This window comes from Polyergus mexicanus, unplaced genomic scaffold (genome assembly GCF_030449975.1).
Source record: "Polyergus mexicanus isolate NDT 795.1 unplaced genomic scaffold, iyPolMexi1.0 SCAF_23, whole genome shotgun sequence".
In the NCBI taxonomy this organism is placed as follows: domain Eukaryota; kingdom Metazoa; phylum Arthropoda; class Insecta; order Hymenoptera; family Formicidae; genus Polyergus; species Polyergus mexicanus.
Window position 1 is genome coordinate 4,230,161 of NW_027223343.1, and position 22,930 is coordinate 4,253,090.

At 34.5% G+C, this 22,930-nt stretch overlaps 2 protein-coding genes across 2 annotated transcripts in view; one reads left to right on the forward strand and one right to left on the reverse strand.

Moving 5' to 3' along the window:
* LOC138942716 (EEF1A lysine methyltransferase 2) overlaps window positions 1-18,318 on the reverse strand; it is a 194,726-nt gene extending 176,408 nt beyond the window's left edge. The window contains exons 1-3 of the mRNA XM_070313165.1: window positions 16,903-18,318; window positions 16,469-16,539; window positions 16,163-16,210 (exon numbers count right to left, since the gene is read on the reverse strand). The gene's annotated coding sequence lies outside the window, so the exon portion shown is untranslated. The remainder of the gene's footprint in view (window positions 1-16,162; window positions 16,211-16,468; window positions 16,540-16,902) is intronic.
* Invadolysin (leishmanolysin-like peptidase, invadolysin) overlaps window positions 1-22,930 on the forward strand; it is a 250,924-nt gene that overhangs the window by 173,879 nt on the left and 54,115 nt on the right. The window contains exon 4 of the mRNA XM_070313160.1: window positions 21,860-21,890. Within this exon, the coding sequence (XP_070169261.1) occupies window positions 21,860-21,890 (31 nt within the window). The remainder of the gene's footprint in view (window positions 1-21,859; window positions 21,891-22,930) is intronic.

Below are 22,930 nucleotides of genomic sequence, written 5' to 3' on the forward strand. Positions count from 1 at the left end.
TTTAAGATGCAACGACGTGAAAATATTAGTTGCAGTAGTCGTATCTCTGTCACAAATAGGAGCTATGAATTTGGAAAAATATCTTACATCATCAAAAATATATCAAAAGCGATTTTTCTGGATTGAGAAATCAAATTTTGCGATCGTGCTACTATAAAATACGTCCATACATATATTTATTTCTTCGTTTATTTCTGCAATATGAATTTCGATTTTGGATTTATTACAGTAGCATTTTTTATTATAGCTTCACTATTATTATCTTTGTTCTACATATTTCGTTCGCGTGTTTGCCTTTAATATCAATTATAAAGCTATATCACTTCAATAATTTTTGCCTCTGAGATCTGTAGCACGCAATCTGCCTTCTGTGAAAATGCTAGCGCATATCTCTGCTGGAAATAAGTATATGAATAAACATGCCTTGCTTCTTTCAAATATTTATTTTATATTTATACGTAATGAGAAATTATAAATTAACATAAAACATATCGATATTCTTATCATATCCCACTCGAAGAATGAATTTCTTCGCATTTCTATTTGGTATAGATGAATTCATTATTCCCGGACAAAGGAAAAGTTTTGTTAAGAGAGAATTGAGAGCCTAATGCGAGAAAAAACGATAGTGTCCCCAAATTATCAACTTTCCGGCTAGTAAATCGAACAATATTATCCGATTTATTTCACCTTTATCGCTTTATCTTTCCGTTTATCCTAATTGCTGTATCTTGTACTTCAAAGTTGTTACATTTTAGTCAATCGCCAAAATTTCCGCGCCACAATCGGACAATGAGGCGCACGACCTACGAATTAAAGTGCCGACGAGAAAAACGATCCGTAAATCGGAAAAGAATCTGTGAATACTTGACGTCGCTAGTAATCGAATCAGAATCTTTTTAAATCGTCAATTAAAGAAATCACTTTGGCAATGTTTCTGTGTCAGTGATATGATTCGTGTGCTTGTTTCAAAGAGCTTGTAATTGACAAGCCTAATGATCCGCGAGCGATATGATTTCTCCTGCTTCCCTTTATCAACGGGGGAGGAAGATTCTCGAGATCATATCACTATCATCGAGTTGCGTTTCATCTTCCCTCCTCGATTTTCGATAACAGCCCCTCTCTTCTTTTTCCTGCTATCTGTTTATCTATCTTTTTTTTTTACCTTCCTACAGCTGTCTTCTCTTTTCTCTTTCTTTATCAGGAATCCAACTTGATCCCTCGTATAGGGGACATATCGATCGATAATGCCGGTAGGAGTCGCAAACTTTAGTACAAGGGAGAAAACGGATGATACGACGATAAATCGTCTTTTTGTACGATCGTCGAGAGACATACGTTTCGTATTATTTGCAGTAAAAGTAAATTAACTACATACAATCGAAAATGTATAATATTTATATTAATATGGGGAATTATATAATACTTTTTTTTTTAATATAAAATTTTTACACGTGCGTGTGTAACATTTTTACACACATAATTATATATCTATGTAAAAAATATTATAATCTTAAAATATTATTAACAATATAGAATATGTATATTAAAAATATATTTTATCATATGTCTTTCGCGTGAGGAGAAAAAGAATTTTTTTCTATAGTTAATAGAAACATGTAGAATTTGTCCGTAATAATTATTTGATGAATATATTTCTGGTTAAATATAAGTGAAATTATTTTAGAAAGAATGAACGTATACGTATATGGAATCCGATAATTCTTTTTATTTGCAAAAAAGATATATAGATTTTGATATTAAGCGATTAAATTATACATATGTAATTTTAATAATAAAATTTATATCTCTCATATTTTTTATTTTAATACATAAATTGCGTATCATGTACATAAGCTACACTTTCTTGATATCCTCAATATTATTATTGATTCCAAATACGTAAAATAATTATGTCGAATAATTATTACATGTGTAATTTATTGTAGTTAAAAGCCCTTCTTTCTTTTATCTCCTTTTTTCTCTTTTGCTTTGACGCACCTGCGTTTATCCACCCCTCCAGAGCTGAATTCTAATAGATAGTAAATAGAACAACATACATGCGGCTGTAGCGTGAACGCAATCAGGATACGCTATCTCATGCAAAGCCTCGCCGGTCATCCCTGTCTCTTCCTCCGCTTCCTCCATTTACGTATCCCCTTCTCGCTCCGTTTTCCACCTTCGAGTAGAGAAGCTCGCTTTACGCTCGAATTTGAACCCTCGAGAAAATTATAGAGGTGGGTTTGCGGCGGTGCCGGCCAAGCTAATCCCACCGTATAATTAACCACCGGCAACCGTCCGGGTTCTCCCTGCCGCCATGCCGTACGCCATTACTCATGGCTAAGCTTCCACGAATGTGTGTACACATACGCCATTCTCTCGCGATCTCGCCGATTCCACTGCTCGCGTACGGAAAAAAGCAAGGTTACCCCATCTATATCCGCAAAAAGAAATAAGAGTGTCCGTGTATGACGCCGCAACGCGACACGTACCTATTTTGTGCGCGCCTCTCAACCCGTTTGTAGGGGGCTATCGATTCGACGCGCGGTGGATGCGGTCAGACCGCGGGAACGGTCGGACGATCGTCTTCGGAGCGTGAAGCGTGTCGGAGAACCGGGCGGGGGGGGGGGGGGGGATCTCTCGAGCCTCTGCGAAACGGTCGAAAAATCTGAGGAGAGCTAGGGCGCACTCTCCGATTGTAATTGAACTGCGAAGCGTAAAGCGAAAGCGGAGCGTAAAGCTCTCCAGGGGCAGCCGAATGAAGCGTGACACTATCGTGCCGTCGACCATTCTACTTCCTGACCGGCAAGCTATTTTAAAGCTACGATCAACGCAACATCGTAGAGGAAACTGCGAATACAATCGCGAGTATAACTTTTATATGCTTGGATGATTGCTGTCAAATTTCCTTAATACGTATTATTAGAAAAATAAAGTTTTCACAGCATAAATAAATACTCGTATGCGTAACTGAAGCATTATTGAAACATATCTATTTTATCATCTCTACATTTAAATCTTATATCACGATATTTATTTATCTTCTACTTTAAATTGTTAATAAAAGAGCATTTTTATAATCATTAATAATAATTACATAAATGTTTTACATATGGAAACTTTTAAATATACAGCGCACCAAAATATAAAGATCGCGATTTCAGTAGTATGAGTCAACGATATAGTGGTCGCGAATGGAGCCAGCTAATAAAGCTAAATATCATGATTTAAATTTTATACGATATCATTTATTTTCTATTAAAAACTGTTAATAAAAGGGCAAATTTTTATAACTATTAATGATAATTACATAAATGTCTTACATATTGAAACTTCCAAGTAATCGGTCAATGATTACAACGCACCAAAATACAAAGATCGCGATTTCAGTAGTATGAGTCAACGATATAGTGGTCGCGAATGGAGCCAGCTAATAAAGCTAAATATCATGATTTAAATTTTATACGATATCATTTATTTTCTATTAAAAACTCTTAATAAAAGGGCAAATTTTTATAACTATTAATGGTAATTACATAAATGTCTTACATATTGAAACTTCCAAGTAATCGGTCAATGATTACAACGCACCAAAATACAAAGATCGCGATTTCAGTAGTATGAGTCAACGATATAGTGGTCGCGAATGGAGCCAGCTCATAAAGCTAAATATCGTGATTTAAATTTTATACGATATCATTTATTTTCTATTAAAAACTGTTAATAAAAGGGCAAATTTTTATAACTATTAATGATAATTACATAAATGTTTTACATATTGAAACTTCCAAGTAATCGGTGAATGATTACAACGCACCAAAATACAAAGATCGCGATTTCAGTAGTATGAGTCAACGATATAGTGGTCGCGAATGGAGCCAGCTCATAAAGCTAAATATCGTGATTTAAATTTTATACGATATCATTTATTTTCTATTAAAAACTGTTAATAAAAGGGCAAATTTTTATAACTATTAATGATAATTACATAAATGTTTTACATATTGAAACTTCCAAGTAATCGGTGAATGATTACAACGCACCAAAATACAAAGATCGCGATTTCAGTAGTATGAGTCAACGATATAGTGGTCGCGAATGGAGCCAGCTCATAAAGCTAAATATCGTGATTTAAATTTTATACGATATCATTTATTTTCTATTAAAAACTGTTAATAAAAGGGCAAATTTTTATAACTATTAATGATAATTACATAAATGTTTTACATATTGAAACTTCCAAGTAATCAGTCAATGATTACAACGCACCAAAATACAAAGATCGCGATTTCAGTAGTATGAGTCAACGATATAGTGGTCGCGAATGGAGCCAGCTCATAAAGCTAAATATCATGATTTAAATTTTATACGATATCATTTATTTTCTACTAAAAACTGTTAATAAAAGGGCAAATTTTTATAACTATTAATGATAATTACATAAATGTTTTACATATTGAAACTTCCAAGTAATCGGTCAATGATTACAACGCACCAAAATACAAAGATCGCGATTTCAGTAGTATGAGTCAACGATATAGTGGTCGCGAATGGAGCCAGCTCATAAAGCTAAATATCGTGATTTAAATTTTATACGATATCATTTATTTTCTATTAAAAACTGTTAATAAAAGGGCAAATTTTTATAACTATTAATGATAATTACATAAATGTTTTACATATTGAAACTTCCAAGTAATCGGTCAATGATTACAACGCACCAAAATACAAAGATCGCGATTTCAGTAGTATGAGTCAACGATATAGTGGTCGCGAATGGAGCCAGCTCATAAAGCTAAATATCGTGATTTAAATTTTATACGATATCATTTATTTTCTATTAAAAACTGTTAATAAAAGGGCAAATTTTTATAACTATTAATGATAATTACATAAATGTTTTACATATTGAAACTTCCAAGTAATCGGTCAATGATTACAACGCACCAAAATACAAAGATCGCGATTTCAGTAGTATGAGTCAACGATATAGTGGTCGCGAATGGAGCCAGCTCATAAAGCTAAATATCGTGATTTAAATTTTATACGATATCATTTATTTTCTACTAAAAACTGTTAATAAAAGGGCAAATTTTTATAACTATTAATGATAATTACATAAATGTTTTACATATTGAAACTTCCAAGTAATCGGTCAATGATTACAACGCACCAAAATACAAAGATCGCGATTTCAGTAGTATGAGTCAACGATATAGTGGTCGCGAATGGAGCCAGCTCATAAAGCTAAATATCGTGATTTAAATTTTATACGATATCATTTATTTTCTACTAAAAACTGTTAATAAAAGGGCAAATTTTTATAACTATTAATGATAATTACATAAATGTTTTACATATTGAAACTTCCAAGTAATCGGTCAATGATTACAACGCACCAAAATACAAAGATCGCGATTTCAGTAGTATGAGTCAACGATATAGTGGTCGCGAATGGAGCCAGCTCATAAAGCTAAATATCGTGATTTAAATTTTATACGATATCATTTATTTTCTATTAAAAACTGTTAATAAAAGGGCAAATTTTTATAACTATTAATGATAATTACATAAATGTTTTACATATTGAAACTTCCAAGTAATCGGTCAATGATTACAACGCACCAAAATACAAAGATCGCGATTTCAGTAGTATGAGTCAACGATATAGTGGTCGCGAATGGAGCCAGCTCATAAAGCTAAATATCGTGATTTAAATTTTATACGATATCATTTATTTTCTATTAAAAACTGTTAATAAAAGGGCAAATTTTTATAACTATTAATGATAATTACATAAATGTTTTACATATTGAAACTTCCAAGTAATCGGTCAATGATTACAACGCACCAAAATACAAAGATCGCGATTTCAGTAGTATGAGTCAACGATATAGTGGTCGCGAATGGAGCCAGCTCATAAAGCTAAATATCGTGATTTAAATTTTATACGATATCATTTATTTTCTACTAAAAACTGTTAATAAAAGGGCAAATTTTTATAACTATTAATGATAATTACATAAATGTTTTACATATTGAAACTTCCAAGTAATCGGTCAATGATTACAACGCACCAAAATACAAAGATCGCGATTTCAGTAGTATGAGTCAACGATATAGTGGTCGCGAATGGAGCCAGCTCATAAAGCTAAATATCGTGATTTAAATTTTATACGATATCATTTATTTTCTATTAAAAACTCTTAATAAAAGGGCAAATTTTTATAACTATTAATGATAATTACATAAATGTTTTACATATTGAAACTTCCAAGTAATCAGTCAATGATTACAACGCACCAAAATACAAAGATCGCGATTTCAGTAGTATGAGTCAACGATATAGTGGTCGCGAATGGAGCCAGCTCATAAAGCTAAATATCGTGATTTAAATTTTATACGATATCATTTATTTTCTATTAAAAACTGTTAATAAAAGGGCAAATTTTTATAACTATTAATGATAATTACATAAATGTTTTACATATTGAAACTTCCAAGTAATCAGTTAATGATTACAACGCACCAAAATACAAAGATCGCGATTTCAGTAATATGAGTCAACGATATAGTGGTCGCGAATGGAGCCAGCTCATAAAGCTAAATATCATGATTTAAATTTTATATGATATTTATTTATCTTCTACTTAAAATTGTTAATAAAAGGGCATTTTTATAATCATTAATTTTATAATAATTACATAAATGTTTTACATATGGAAACTTTTAAATATACAGCGCACCAAAATATAAAGATCGCGATTTCAGTAGTATGAGTCAACGATATAGTGGTCGCGAATGGAGCCAGCTAATAAAGCTAAATATCATGATTTAAATTTTATACGATATCATTTATTTTCTATTAAAAACTGTTAATAAAAGGGCAAATTTTTATAACTATTAATGATAATTACATAAATGTTTTACATATTGAAATTTCCAAATAATCAGTCAATGATTACAACGCACCAAAATACAAAGATCGCGATTTCAGTAGTATGAGTCAACGATGTAGTAGCGATCCGCCGCGTCCTGAGCCAAAGCTGAAGATTACAATCCGTCATTTATATTATAATATATATCCTATAATATATTTGAGATAATGCATTGCAACAAGATATTTCCAATAAATCAAGTTAATAATTTATTACAGTTTCTCGTTAAATTTTTATTTTCTTTCTACAAACTGATGTATAGTCTAATATTTTTTGACGAAAATAAACTTGTTATTATTGAATTTTAAAGCTGTTGTATATTCAATCTGAGTCAATATAACATCTATTAAAAATTAAGAATACAATTAGCGTTACATTTTTTTAATGTTGAAAACATCACGCATTACAAAATATATATTTGCATTGTAAATGAGGGGGAACGAGAGAAAATCACTCTGTTATATTTATTATTTACAGCGGAGCAATCAATGCACCGAATTGTATGTTGCATAAGGCACGACGATATTTAACATGCTACTGCAAAGCGCGTGAGATGTTCATATGAAATATCGACAAAACGATATCATTTACCTGTCGTTTTCATTGTCCCATAGTGTTTTATGAGATCTGTATTGCCAGCGGACTATCCGGAATCGTTTCATGAAAGCACCGGAGTAGTTACCATATCGTCGCTGTTATCGGCTGTTACGACTACACTGGTGCGAGGCTACTTACGTTATTATCGTATTTAAACCGGTGGAAAAGAGAGAAAGAAAGAGAGAGAGAGAGAGAGAGAGAGAAAGTTCGTCGTTAAGGTTGACGGAGTCGTCGCTGCCTCAGGCATTATTAAATTACTCGCTGACTTTCCATACCGATGGCGGCATGATATATTTTCTCTCTCTTTCTTTCTCTTTCTATCTCTCTCCAGCTATTCGTGGTAATATATGGTTATCTATCGGTAACAATGTGATATTTGCTCAAGATCTAAAGCTCGCAAGTACGTGAGCGAAACATTTTCCTATGATTCAATAATTCTCAAACCATGTTTCGTGCGGTAATCTGAAATTCTAAAGGAATCTGGAATTGAAAAACTTTGATAACCCACTTGCTTTACCTTCCTTCATACGCGCGTAGTACGATAAGCTTTAATTACAAGGCATTCGCTATCGAATGATATTTCGAGACCGCGACAAATGCACTGCCACGAGCGAGATATAATCTATGAATAAATAAAGTTGAACGTAGCGATACCATTTGGTACACAAGACTTTTTTTACAACCCTGTTTTTTTTTTATAGCCATGTTACGTCACTGTAAAAAATTATATACTGAAGTTTCATGTCGGTATATGTTATACGCGTATACGCTTTTTCTCGATTTTATATTCTTTGACTCATGTTTATTATGCATACGATACCCAATCTTTCTGCTTCTTTTTTCTTCTTTTTTTTTTTTAATATAGCGAACTTGTATTTTGTTGTTTTTATGTAGATAAGAAAGACACTGATTGCAAAAGTCACAAGTTAAATTATATTTTATGATCGATTCATTATCTGTCTTGCCTTACATTATCATAATAATGATAATGTAAGGCAAGGCAGATAATGAAAGGAAAGATGTCAAAACCTTCATTAAGCTAGTATATAGCATATGTTTTATTTTAATTTGTTGTGGTGAGGATGCTTAACCAGAGTGATGTCAAAATGTAATATGCGAGATTGAATCTATAAAAAAATAGTCGAAGATTCAAATCTAAATTCATTTTTATTAATTACGCGACTCTATTACACGTTTTGGCATGATCTGATTTTGTTGGATAGTTTCAAACTTTTATGAATGTGCAGAGACATTTATTTATGCGAGATAGAATCGCATTGTTTGACGATGTTTGCTTTTGTTTTGTGTTTGTTGAGCGGCAATATCTTATGAGCTACACGTCTAGCGGATGCAATCAAGGTACACGGCGGCTCTAATGCACCAGCAAATAAAGTTTGTGATTTCGCCGAGTCGATTCGCCACGGATGCGAAAATAATACTGCCACGAAATAAAAGAAACTTTGAAGAAACGTCGTCATTATGTTGCCGCCGCACACCTTAAAAAGAAACACCTTAGTAACAAGCGATCGATCCGAGTTATCGCACGTTTACAAGCAGTTTCTGCACTAACGACGCAGTCGTTATCTTAAAGGAATATTTTTTTTCTAATGGAAAAAGAGCAGCCCCTTTAGCGAGATCATACTGGGTTTGAGCGATGCAGCTTAAGCGATCTCGGTAATGGATGGTGGAAAATAGTTTTCGTTATCGTTGCCATGACGAATGGTCTATCGGGTAAACGATGTTTCGGCTGCCTGTATAAACCCGGCCATTGCCGATTCCTTAAGCTGTCCTTGGGAAAGCGCTCGCTCTCTCGTATCGCGACGCTAAATCTCCGCCGACAAGGGAGGTTAAAGCGTAGCGACGTCGACACGACCCGACGTAAAGCTTTCTTCCGTGGAAAATGTAAAGGTGAAAGAGACCAAGGGCCGGGAGAGTACGCGCGCGCGCGCGAGACGAAGAAAGTAGATTACTGTGCTTATGAATTTTTGATGGGCTGTCGCAAGGTCCGTCATCATCGTCGACAAATTTCTCGAGCGGCTCTTGTTCAATGAGGCCGATTGAAAGTCGGATATCAAAACGCGCGCGCGCTCGATCGTCCGATGAATAAATACATAATGCATAATCGCGCGCTCCTCCGCTAACGAAAAGTACCAATCCCGTAGTCCGAAAGAATATTTCTTCGACAGCGTAAATACCGTCTCTCCTCGGCGAAATGAAAATCTCATTTAACTCGCGCTATCTCGCGAAATGTTGCCGAAGCGATTACAGGCCGCCCGTAACGCACGGCCGGCGAAATGACTTTTTCTTCATGGTGTCACGTTGCCGCAACGTAAAAGATGAGATGGCGCGTCCGCGTGCTCTCCCGCGTGGAACGGGACAGTAATAACGCGGTAAAGCGTTTAGCATGGCGGACCATGTCACATAGCCTGCGAAACGAGTGTGAAAGGATCGATGTGTCGTTTCGCGCGTTAAACTGCCGCGACATTAAGTCCCGCTCGCGATCTTTATTCACGGCGAGCTGTTGTCTTAAATATAAAACAGTCGCGAGTCAGCAATCTGTTACGGCCGCTCGAAACGAAGAATATGTTTATGTTGAAAAAATACATGAAAAAAATGAAAAAGTTATTCCATCGCTACTATGCAGGCTCGCACGAATTGTGATTTTCTCTTTATTAATTTATATGAACTATTAAAAATATTATTGAGAAGATCCATTTGATCAGAGAAGAATGTAGAGAGATCCCCCTAATTGATCGCACTCCATTTTTATGACAAATATCATACGAGCGTTTAAGAATTTGAAAAAAAATGCGACAAATACGTTATTTCTTATAAGGAAACGTAGACCAAGCATTTGCGATGTGTTATGTCAATCTGTTTAATATCGTAAACACTATCTCTCGATACATCTATTCGAGATATTCGATATGCAACTGTATAAACATCTAATCTATCTTTGCACTGTCTAATGCGGTATATGTCGTGTAGATCAGCATCCCAAGTAGATACGTGATTAATAGTTAAACCTAGAGAATGACGGATTGCGATCACATATTATCTCTAGTTTGGATATCAACAAGAAAATTGTTAATCGTTTAAAGTTATTTTATTAAACACAAATTTCTTTCTTACTTCATACTATATCGCATACTATATGCATATGTTGGTCATATAACTCGATAACCTAAATAACAAAGATTCTGCATTTATATGAGCGCTCCTACACCGTATGACAACATACAATTCGTCTCCGAGTTCATTCGAATAAAGGCTGAATAATATTCTCGAATCTAATAGTCACTTGCGAACAATAGAATTTCCAGGGCGCTGCGCATCGTCGCTCGACGTGGACTAATCTTGGGAGCTAATAGTCATTGTGTTCGCGTTTCATAACGAATTATGCACTTACATAAATGCAAATTGTGCGCGCGCATACGTCGCCGAGTATGTAAATTCTTGCCCACGGATGTTGTAACCCGTGGTCTGGCAATAATCACGCCATGTATCTATATGTAGTTGATATTTAAAGCAGAGAGAGAGAGAGAGAGAGAGAGAGAGAGAGAGAGAAATGCAATTTAGACACTCTGTTTGTATACAAAGTACATAATAAACGCAACATTTTCTATATAAAGGGATAATATATTTTTTATACAAGAACATTATATTTACTTTAATTTAACATTTATATATTATATCAATTATTCTGACAATGAGCTTGAAAAAAATGACAGATCCACGAACAAAAAAGTAACAATCCAGTATCTTTTTATTAATAAATATTAATAAAATATATAAATGTATAAAATTTAATTCTTGTATTTATCTAAATATTTATCCATGTACACATGCTAATTAGCAAGATGCAACATGCGCGGATTGTTTTGGGACAAAGTAAAAGCCAGCCAGCTAACTTAATGATTAAGGCACGCAAGTTTTTAAAGTTTTACGATGAATTTTTCTAGATAGGTAAGCCCTGTGAGACGCGTTGAAGCGATCTATGAAAATTGCGAAAATTGTTTTCACATGCATCGTTGCTTAAAAAAGCTGAGCAAAACCTCTTCCCCTCTGTTCTTTTACTATTGTATTAGTTTTGTCAAGAAAATAGCTCATCACGCTCCCCGCCCATATAAAAGCTTATCGTAAAATTTCATAAACTCTTGTACCTAATTTATATTGATAATTTATATTATTCGATCGTAAGCCATTCATATCGTAAACGTTATAAGAAATATATTTTTAATTGTGTGAAAATGTGCAAGCTTTTGGACATATTTTCATATATTCTTGATATTTCTATTTTGTCGCGTGCCTCACAGGAGATTTTATCTCGCGTAAATAGCTCTTTCGCTACGCGAGGGTGTTTTTTACGCGACAATAGGCGGTCCGAAAGCGGAGATACTACGATGTAACGGTACAACAACGGTAACGGGGTAGACAACGTGCTCTCATTTGAAAAATCTTACTACTCGTGCACACGCGCTCGAGCGCTCAAAGACTTTGAAGAGACGGCGAAGCGTAACTGTCGTTTAGCCTCCTGTATTGTATCTCACGCACCTTCCTTGCATTCTAATGAGGATTTTAGATGGGACGTTGACTTGCCTCCTTCTCTCTTTCTCTCTCTCTCTCTCTCTCTCTCTCTCTCTCTCTCTCTCTTCGATGTACGAAGCTGCTGCGACTAACTAGTACTACTACTTTTACCGCAACATAAAGCGTATGTTTTCTAGGGAAAATGAGTACGGTTAAAAGAATTTTATGCCGGGAATAACGGCGGAAATTCAGCAGATTTGGATTTACGTGGATAGAGCGCGCGATTACGCGAGGAAACGTTCTTCTTTAGTGGCAACATGAATTTTTATTCTCTAAAAGTCGTTCCACTACACTTATGTTGGCGAATATACAGGCATAAAGAATTATGAATATTATATGTATATATATAATATCATTTTTTATACTACGGATATTAATAAAAGATTAAAAATCTAAATATTATCATTATTTTTTCAATATCTCATATGTCTTTCATTAACGCACATTTGTTAATTGCCGGCAACATTTCGCTTTTGCATCCTTCGCAATAGATGGCAAATGGGAGATATTTGAACGCGTTAAGCTTGAAACGATCGCATAGAACCGCCATATTTATCCAAGGCAACGAATGACCGCGATCCCCATTTGCAGATCGTAAAGATAATAGAGACGCATAGTCCTAGTCATTCTGTGTCATCAATAATCCAGCACCGTAACGCGGCCTGCAATTTGCAGGACATTAGCACCGCGGTCAGATTTCAGTGTTCTGTGCTACGAATGATGACTGATTTCGTTAATGTAGCGAGTATATGTGCATAGTGCGCGGTTTTCGTATCCAATTACGAGGTGGCCAAGAGATAAGACCGCGAATAATACGATTTCGCGATTTAAATTGACTGAAATTGAACTGCAAAGATAAAAGATGTACGAGTGGTCGCTTACATTTTGTGTTTTATTAAGTTGAAATTGGTCATATGGAATATTTGTGGAATCCGAGAAATAAAAACTGAAACTTTGCAACTTAACAATTATGATCAATCACAATTTTTACCTATATATTCTCCGATATAATTATTCTTTAATATATTTTTTCAATAGAAACTTGAATCAAAAATCATATTTTGTCTGTATAATATTTTTCAAACGAGATTGAAATTTACCAGTGAAATGTATCAGTTTTCAAACTCAATATTTATCGTGACGTGTGTTTTTGATTTTTACAATAAATTTATTTACGAATTTTTAACATAACAGTTTCTAAATATGAGTTAAAAAGTTTCAAAGTTATGTTATAAAAATAAACATTACCTGCCAATGTTCCGTCGTAAATTGTAATAATTAATTTGATTCGCTACATATTCGTAGGCATTATCTGTTATGTAACTAGACGCGATAATTAATCGTAAAAACTTGATCAAAACTCTGCTACTGCGAAGCATCGCGGGGTAGGTATCCAGATTCACACTCAATTAACATACTTGCGCTTCTCGGCGTTGCGCGCGACTCCGCGACGGTGCGACATTATGGATTTTATCGCGACGGCCGCTAATTGCTACTGAAATTTATCTGGCGCCTCCATATTCTACGCGATATTACTACGGCACTGCAGTCGTACACGAGATCATAACTTACCGTCCTAAATCAACACGCTGTTCTCCGCGACGCTAAAACACGAGAATGGTATCTCGTTTGATTTTGCTACGTAATTCGTCTCGAGTAACTCGCTAAATCAAGTACATTTGTCTAAATTTTTTTTCTCTTCCTATGCAAACTTCCGCACCATCGTTGCCAGAAGATTCGCGCGATACCAACGAATCACAATTATGAGAAAAAGCACGTAATGCAATATTAATCTTTCTTCTTGCCTTAAATTTATTGTAGTTGATATTTCTCATAAATAGACCATATCTTTTACACAAGCGCAATATCAAAATTTATACAAATGTATAGTATACTATTACTTTTCATTATTTGCCATCTGATATCTGTGTGATCTTATGATAAAAATCTGACGTGATGGAGGATGCGAAAAAAGAGAAGCTTTCACCCAGCACATCAATTTATATAATAGGGGTAAAAGTTGAAAGAGATGTAAAGGATATATGTGATAGCGTGGGATATGTACAGGAAATTGCATACTATATGTAAAGGAAATAGTGCGATAAAGACACGGAAAAGAAAGAAAGTAACTACGTAAAAGGAAGAAAATGAGAAAAGCAGTCAGGGGATGCTGAAATACTAAGAATACAGAAATCAATATGTTAATTGAAAGAGAGTGAAAAACAGATAGAAAATTAAGAAAAAAAAGAAGAAAAAGGTAAAAGAACAATGCGATACGAGAGAAATGAGAGAATAAAAACTAGGAAGATTTCGATGGAACAGAAATGGAAGGAAAGGAGGGAGAAAGGCGGATGGCTGAGAATGGATTAGCTGAAACTATCTGGTATAAGAAAAGGAGCGATGGAGGAAGATTTAGCGGAAGAGTAGGCCGCCTATACTCGCGCACATACAGATTAAGTATCTTGATCACCTACGGACAAAACTACAAATAGTGCACTCAGCCGAAATGAAAACGGCATCGAGTATACGCGTGCTCGTATGTAAGAGAAGGTGCGACGCGTTTGAAACAAAAAGTTTAACGGATTTGAGATACAAGCGAGGAAAGGGTGGGAACTCGTAGAGGGATGGATGAACAGTCAGAGAGAAAGGGTCGACGAAAGAGCCAAGAGCAAAGGACACAGAAGATATGCTTCGTGAATTGGAAATGCTTTGCGCGAATGAAATGGTGTAAGTTACGCTACATAGCGACTTTAGTAGGAATATAGATGAATCTCTCTCTCTCTTTTTTTTTTTTTTAATCAACGATATAATACATCGCCGTTTTAATCTGAGTTCTGTAGTTTTAACGGCAGCATACGCGCTATGATTAAAAATGAGCTTGTTTCGAAACTATGCGATTACATTAGCAATAAAATTTTCTATCGTGGAAACTTCGTTTTCCCTACATGCGCAGGCTTTTATTGCTGCAGTCGTATTTTAGCATTGTAATTTAAAAGCTGATATTTATTAAACTTGCAGAAATGTTAAGCATTTCTATTATTTTGCAAAATATGAAATGGAGTGACAAGTAATTTTTGTATAATTCCCTTCCTTTTTCACTGTCTAAAATATTAATTCTGGAAATTCAAATATTAAGTATGTATCCTACTCGCGTGTCCTATTCGCGTGCCCTATTCGCGTGTCTTACTCGCGTGCCCTACTTGCGTTTCCTGATAGTATGCACCGTATGTTGCTTCCGTTGGATTCAGTTGGGCTTACCTTTGGTTGATCCTGACCATATTCATTCTGGCTACATCTAACCAGAGATGTTGCTTCGATCTCTATCGAAGATCAACGAAGGAGAAAAATTCCTTCTCTTGCCGGTTAATTATTATCGCCGGTGCGTGAACGTAATTTTACGCTCGTTTACGGCCGTGAGACATTACGACTGTTTGTCATGCATCATTTTAATATAACTTTACTTTAATGAATATAATGACAAATTATCAATCAAAATTAATCGATTGAAATTCTTATAATAATATAATATTTTTTTTATAATAATATATAATTTATATGAAAATAAAATTAATAAACCATTTATATTTTACAATATATAATTTAATAGATTGATGATTTGGCATTACATCAATTAAAGCAAAATTTTAATTGATATGATAATATAGATGAATGGGCTATAAAAAATTAAAATAAATTTAGCGCAATATAAGAATAAGTTATTACTATTTCATATAATTAATAAATTTACTGTAGCGCCTTCTTTATTAAACAAATTAAATAAAATTTATTAATCGAAAAAAAATATTTTTCATCCTTTTCAAATTTTTGCTTTAATTTATACTTTAATATGTTTTAATGCATATTAAAAAAAATCTATATATTGAAAGTTATATAACTTAATCTATTCTAGCCCATCCATTTTGAGGCAACGGATCTATTTATAATCTACAATCTACATTTATATCTACTAATCCATTATTACAATATCTACAATATCTACGAATCCGTTATCTCAAAATAAAATAAAGTTCATCACTCACCGGCACTGCTGCGCAACAGCGGAGTTGTTGGTTTTGAGGCTACGTTATCTGTAAAATATACAGTCCAAATTATAACAGCGTCCAAAATATAATTGATATTTTGTGCGGAATATTATATTTGATGCTAAGAAGCTCTATATAAATATGGAACAATTTTATAAATTATAAAAAGAATTTTTCTTCAAATAGAAACTTTTATAGCATTTATACAAAAGTCTTTCTTTTTAATTTTCTTTTGTTTAATTCATTCAAATAATGAAACTGAATTAATGCGCGTATACCGATATACAAATAATAAATATTTACCCCTGGGTTGCTCCGCCGATGCAGGATGCCTCTCCTAGGCCTCCTCCTCCTCTCAGAACATCAGGGTTGTTCTGTAACATACAAATAAAAGATCCAAATTGTAGCAGCGTTCAAAATAATTAATATTTAAAAAAATTTATTATACGCATTGAATTTTATATTCGATGCATACAATAATAAGCAGATTAATAAAATAATTTTATAAATTTTGAAAAAGAAACATTACTACTAATAATTCCATATACAAGCTATAATCTAAAAATAAAAACTTTTACAAGATTATAGCTTTCATATAAAAATCTTTTTCTCTAATTCTCTCTTGTCTAAATCATATAAATAAAAAGCCAAATTACGCGATTAATTGTTTAAATTAAATTGTACGAAAATTGTACGCAATTAATAAATAATTAAAATACAAATAACAAATTACTTACCATAGGGTTGTTCCATCGGTGCCCGATGCCTCTCCTAGGCCTCCTCCTCCTCTCAGGTTGATTTACACGCGCGATACTTTAAACGGCACCCTCGCACTTTTATTAAAAAATATTACTTCCGCACTTATACGCGCGATACTTTGAACGCGACACTCCCGCGCACTTTCGAATTTCGGTACGATCGAATCCCGCTTCACGTGAGAATCACACTTCGAGTCGACAAGTCGGGAATTCACCGATTACTTCGAGCAAAGGTTAAGCGGAAGCGGAAGAAGACGAAATCGATCGATGGAATAATCGCGAATGGGGTTCGCTCGACTCTTGACCCGCGCCTGCTCCCATCGAGGGCCGACTAGAACATCGTTAGGAACGATTTCATACGAACCACCAAGTCTCTATCATACAGACTGAGCCGGGTTTATCGTAAGGCTGATAGACGGGTCGAGAATGAAGATACCCACCTTCTACGTGCTAACAATCTAGCATTTCGAAAGCGGGAGATCAACTTCTCTAGCGAGCGAAAATCGAACCTAATTAGAACAGCCGACTCCTCAGATGCCAAACATTTTAGTATTTCTACAATGTGCTGTTAGACGGTACAAGAGAAGGGACCCATTAACGACGATTCCAAAACAATCGACCGAACTCTAACCGATTCGGGCCGAACCGTTCGTCGGAGCAGAACGTGCCCTCAACAGCCGATTCTCGAACCGAAGTTCAAGATTAACCGCGCGAACATGCATCTATACTATGCACGAACATACGTTGCTACGCGGCCGGCATTCACCTCAGCCGCGATACTGAGGCGTTTTAACGTTGCGCCTACATTAATATATTAAATTTATTAATACATAAATATTTATATAATATATAATATTAATATAGTATTAATATTAACTGATATTGATATAAAATTAATTATATTAATAGGTATTAATATATTAATAATTGCAACGCTGAGAGACATCCCATTTAGTCGGCGACAAAGTATGATTCTCGGTGACAATCGTGAAAACGAGATAAAAGTCCAACGCGAAGACGCGACGACGCGAAAACGCGATACCGCGACAACGCGACGCATCGTTGCTCGTACGGCACGATGACGGCAACGACGACGCACTAATGTGCGTTCAACGCACAAATGCGCGTGCCACGTATGAGCCATTGTGCGACTCGTGGCAATGCTGTAGGGACACGCGACGCGAAAGACGCGAAAGCCGTCCGCGACACGATGACGGTACCGACGACGCGTCAAGCCGTCCGCGGCACGATGACAGCATCAACGATACGACGAGCCATCCGCGGCACGATGACAGCAACGACGACGCTGGGTACTTGGTTTCCCCTTCGCAGTAAACCTCGAGGACCCTTAGGACCTTAAGGCATACCGTCCAGGTACTGAAGCCACTCCACCACGTCAAGGTGTACCCATGGAGGGTTATTTTATACAATATATAATATAATTTTGTAAAATAATATATAACTTAAGAGAGAGGAAAAATATATTTTATAATTGAGAGATTAACTATATCGCAGATATCCCTTTTTTCCTCGATTAAAAGAGACGCGATGCGAAAGACGCGAAAACCGTCCGCGGCACGATGACGGTACCGACGACCAATTAATTATTAATCTTCTCGATACCTGTCGCGATCGTATTTAGGAAAGGAATTTTATGGAGTCTCGCACCGCTACATTACTGCTCGAGTATCGCCGCGCGAATGATAATAAACACGTAAGAAAGGAATTTGAGCGTCTCGCCCCACTACAGTTCTATTCAAGTGCCTTTGTATAAATGATAACAAGATCGTGATACGTAAACAATGTTGACGCGCGTCAATGTTTACGTCACCAAGGCCCATGTTAGGTATTGTTCTAATTCGCTGCCAAAATATTTTACGTACTATAAAATATACAATATATAGGAAATATTAAATTATATAAATATTTTAAATTATAGATCAATTATTTATTAAATGATTAATGTATCACGGATATTATCGTTATATTAATTTGGTTTCCTTTAAATGAATAAATTACAAAATATGTAATTCGAGATTTATCGTCGTAATATATATATATATATATATATATGTAATTACATATTATTTATAAAAGTTTATTAATTATTAATTATATTTTAATAGCAAATAATTTCCCGATACTGATCGCGCGATCACGTTTAGAGAAAGAATTCAACGGAGTGTCTCGCACGACTATTTTCCTGCTTGAGTGTCGTCGCGTGAAAAATTTTATACAAGTATATATTTTTAATTAATTTTAAATATTTTAAAGGTAAATTTTTTGTCGTAATTTCGGCTTCTTATTTAGAGTTCTGGGTAGCATTCCACGAGATATAAAGGAAACTCTTAATATTCTTACGCTCTCACCAATATCGTAAGAGATATCGCGATTTTTTAATTATTTTTATTTATTATTATTTATAAAAATTAAATGGATTTTATAATATTTTATGCCGTTAATATTTAATATGCTATGAGTAGCTCTCATTAAGATATCCACTTTTAAAAAGGCTTGCAAGTATTGTTATCTCTTTTCTGCGATACTGATTGGTTATCTCGACGTTGCGCTGTGCATTACTTTATATCAATAAAAGCCTGTCGTAACTGAGCGATGCATTTGACAGTTCAAATATTAAGTGTGTGTAAATTTCATTTAATTTATTTCGAAAAAACGGAGAACTGAAATTTATGTGTGAATAATTATACACACATACACGCAAAATAAATAGCGCGCGTGCGTCGCCAAATACCGCTTATAGTGTTTTAATAAATTTATAAATTGAAGCGGATAATTTGAAGTAATTGAAATAAGCAAATATATTTGACTGACTAATAGATTAATTTATTTCAGTATAATGATTTTTGTGCGTGTGCTATCTTCATTAATCTTGATGATATACCATTTATTGTCAGCATTCATAATTATCGCGCTGACGAAAATTTCTATTTACAGAGATGTCACTTCTCTCGCGAGAAACGTAACACTCATGCGTAAAATTTATTCTCATAATACAGTTTTATTTATTTGAAACAATGAATCGCTCCACTGTTTATTCTCTTGAGACGTATTAAAAATAACAGTTGCATAATAATGTTTTGAATTGTAATAATTCGAGTTTTATCTCTTGTACAATAACATTACGAGTAAAAAATCGATTCAATCAAAATTATATGCAAATCGATATAACATGATATAATAATATCAAGAAAGTCTGGATTATGAATACTAGAAAAACGATGAAATGATGCAACAAACGGACGGAACGATTCGATATTTTGTTATTCACCGAGAATTAAAGTCAACATGGTAAATTCGATGAGATTTTGAATATTACAAAAATACAAAAATCAATTCAAAATTATTCACGATAATTTAAATACGTGATAATTAGCGCAAAAAAAACATTTTTTAATGTTTGCATAGTATATTTGTCCATATATAATTTTTCTGTACACTTTTTTTCGTATCTAGTAAAAAATATCAAAAAATTTAAATTAGGACAATATACATATACTTGTGCTGGTTTTAATTTCTATTTTTAAGAATTCGCGAAACATCAACATAGTAAGATGCGAATTCTTTTGCCGCGCGAAAAATGAAACTAGCGATAAAAATAATATAAAGAACTACGCTGCTATAAAAAAACTACTCACAACGCTTCAAATTGTTTCAAGTTTCTCAGTCGTGAAATATGCGACAAGGAAAAATGACCGTTTGTCTTTTGATGTTCCTTACAAAGCGTCATCATGAAAGTACTCACAGTGAAATCGCGTATCATCGCACACACTGCATCTTTTTATCTCTCACTGTAATTAAAATCTTTTGCGCTTCGTTCACAAAAGTATTTGACACTCCTTGTTCCCGCTTCATTTTTCGCAACTTGTTCATCCGGGCAAAAGATGATACGCCGACGAATAATTTTCTTGAACATATATCGGGTCAAATTAGATTTGAGGATGAAATGTGGAGGTAGATAGGATGGGGTAGGAGATCTGCGCCATCCTAACGAGACTCTAATCTTCTTCTCTCGTGGAAGCTTAGGGCAGCTCGCTGAAACTTTCGCTTCGTGCACCGGGTAATTAAAATGTTAATCGAGGAATTAGCTAGTTAAGTAGAAGGTTCGTTCCAGGATATACTTTGGTTTCGCTTGCACATCGTCTGTCTTGATTAACGAAGCTCGAAAGTCGAACTTTGATCGGGTTTAATATTAACGAAGCATGAGGAGAACTAGTGAGAATCTTGCCTTATGAGGAATCTCAGTGCGATTATGCAAAGATAATAATTATTTTTTATTTTAAAGAAATATACAAAATGTAATGTATTGTACAATAATATCGTAATAGATTAAATACTAAAGAAAAAGAAAGAGAGAAAGAGAAGATTGTGTTACAACCTTATTATTATTAAAATTTGTATTTTATATTATTTGAAATATTTGAAATTTGCGAGAATAGTGTTGTTATATATTTCCTGCACGTGTTATACATTATAACCCAAGGATTGGAAGTGTGCGTTTACAAATTTATGAGGTGCGTAAAAAATATTAGAAATAATGTGCATACAATTGAATGGAATACATTCCTCCTTCCTGCCTTACACGATTTTATCTAAACTTGTACGCATCACGTGTTGTGAGCGTAATGTCTCGGTCATCTACGAGAGCGGTTTCTCGTTTGGGATTCCTATTTCGGAAATTAGTTGGAAAATTAGTTTTGGCCACCAGTTTACCACGAACTTTTGAAATTGCTAGGTTGGACTGGGGCACGACCAGGAGCACAGTTTTCTGTCGTCGACGAGTCACCTCGTACATTGTCGAGTTCTAATGTTATTACAGTTCATCCCGGCATCCTTGGTCGGCATTTCAACGTCGGTTAGCGAAATTGTTACCTTCCGTTACAACTATCTAAAGGACTATCTTTCATTTTTGTTGCAGGTTAGATGACGAGAAGCTGGATCTCATTAACGTAAGTAATTTCGATGAGATAGATAGGATATTATCTTCTACTAACTTTAATGAAATGTCTTGCTTGCGAGATAACAATGTTATAAAAAACTTATAGATTAAAAATTATATTTACTTAGAGTATCTAAGAAATTTTCTAAAATTTATAAAAAAGATGCAATTGCAGAAATAATGATACTATAATAATAATACAGAAACTAGTAACAAGTAAAAGCAGGAACGACATTAATAATAAATTATTTTGTGACTTAATTTTTAATAAAAAATTTTAAAAGAAAGATAATATAATTTCGAAGGCACAATAGAAACATTTAATTATAAATGCTAAATTTATTACTACCAGAGAGAGATGTGAATTTAATTTCTATAAGGCAATATATAAGAAGCAATGGGAGCTCCCTGTATTGATCGAATCTCATGTAATTATTTTACAACTTAGTCCATTTTGTAAAGGATCGATTAAAAGCCCCGCGAGATATTAACTCTCTGTAATCGCGAAAGCCTCCGTACGATTTCGTCGACGTTGATCGATGTCGATATACGGGACGCAGTGGATGGAAATGGACCATGGTAGAACCATATCAAACGTTGCCGGCGTCATGGCGGTCTAATGCACCGCATCGCGAGCGTAACTGTATGCGCCAAATAACCGGAAATTACTGGGCACATTTCAATCAGAACCGTCCAGCAACGTCCGTCGCACAGGCCATCGTTTGTTCCACATAAATAGACACCTAGCTTGTATGATAATCTCTCAAATCGAACCGGGAAATCTCGGGGAATTGCCGGTTTCTCTCTAGAGGACCGCTTTTCCGGTGAAGCTACAGTAAATGATCTCTATATTCAATGGAAAGGAACGCTCGTTTATCACTCGTGTATATTGTATGATTATCTTTATATATATATATATATATATATATATATATATATATATATATACTGGATATATTAAAATATGAGAATCAATAGATTTGTTCATAAACATAGCATCGATTTTCTCATTTTTCCATGGAAAATTTACAAACTTATAACTTAATATCA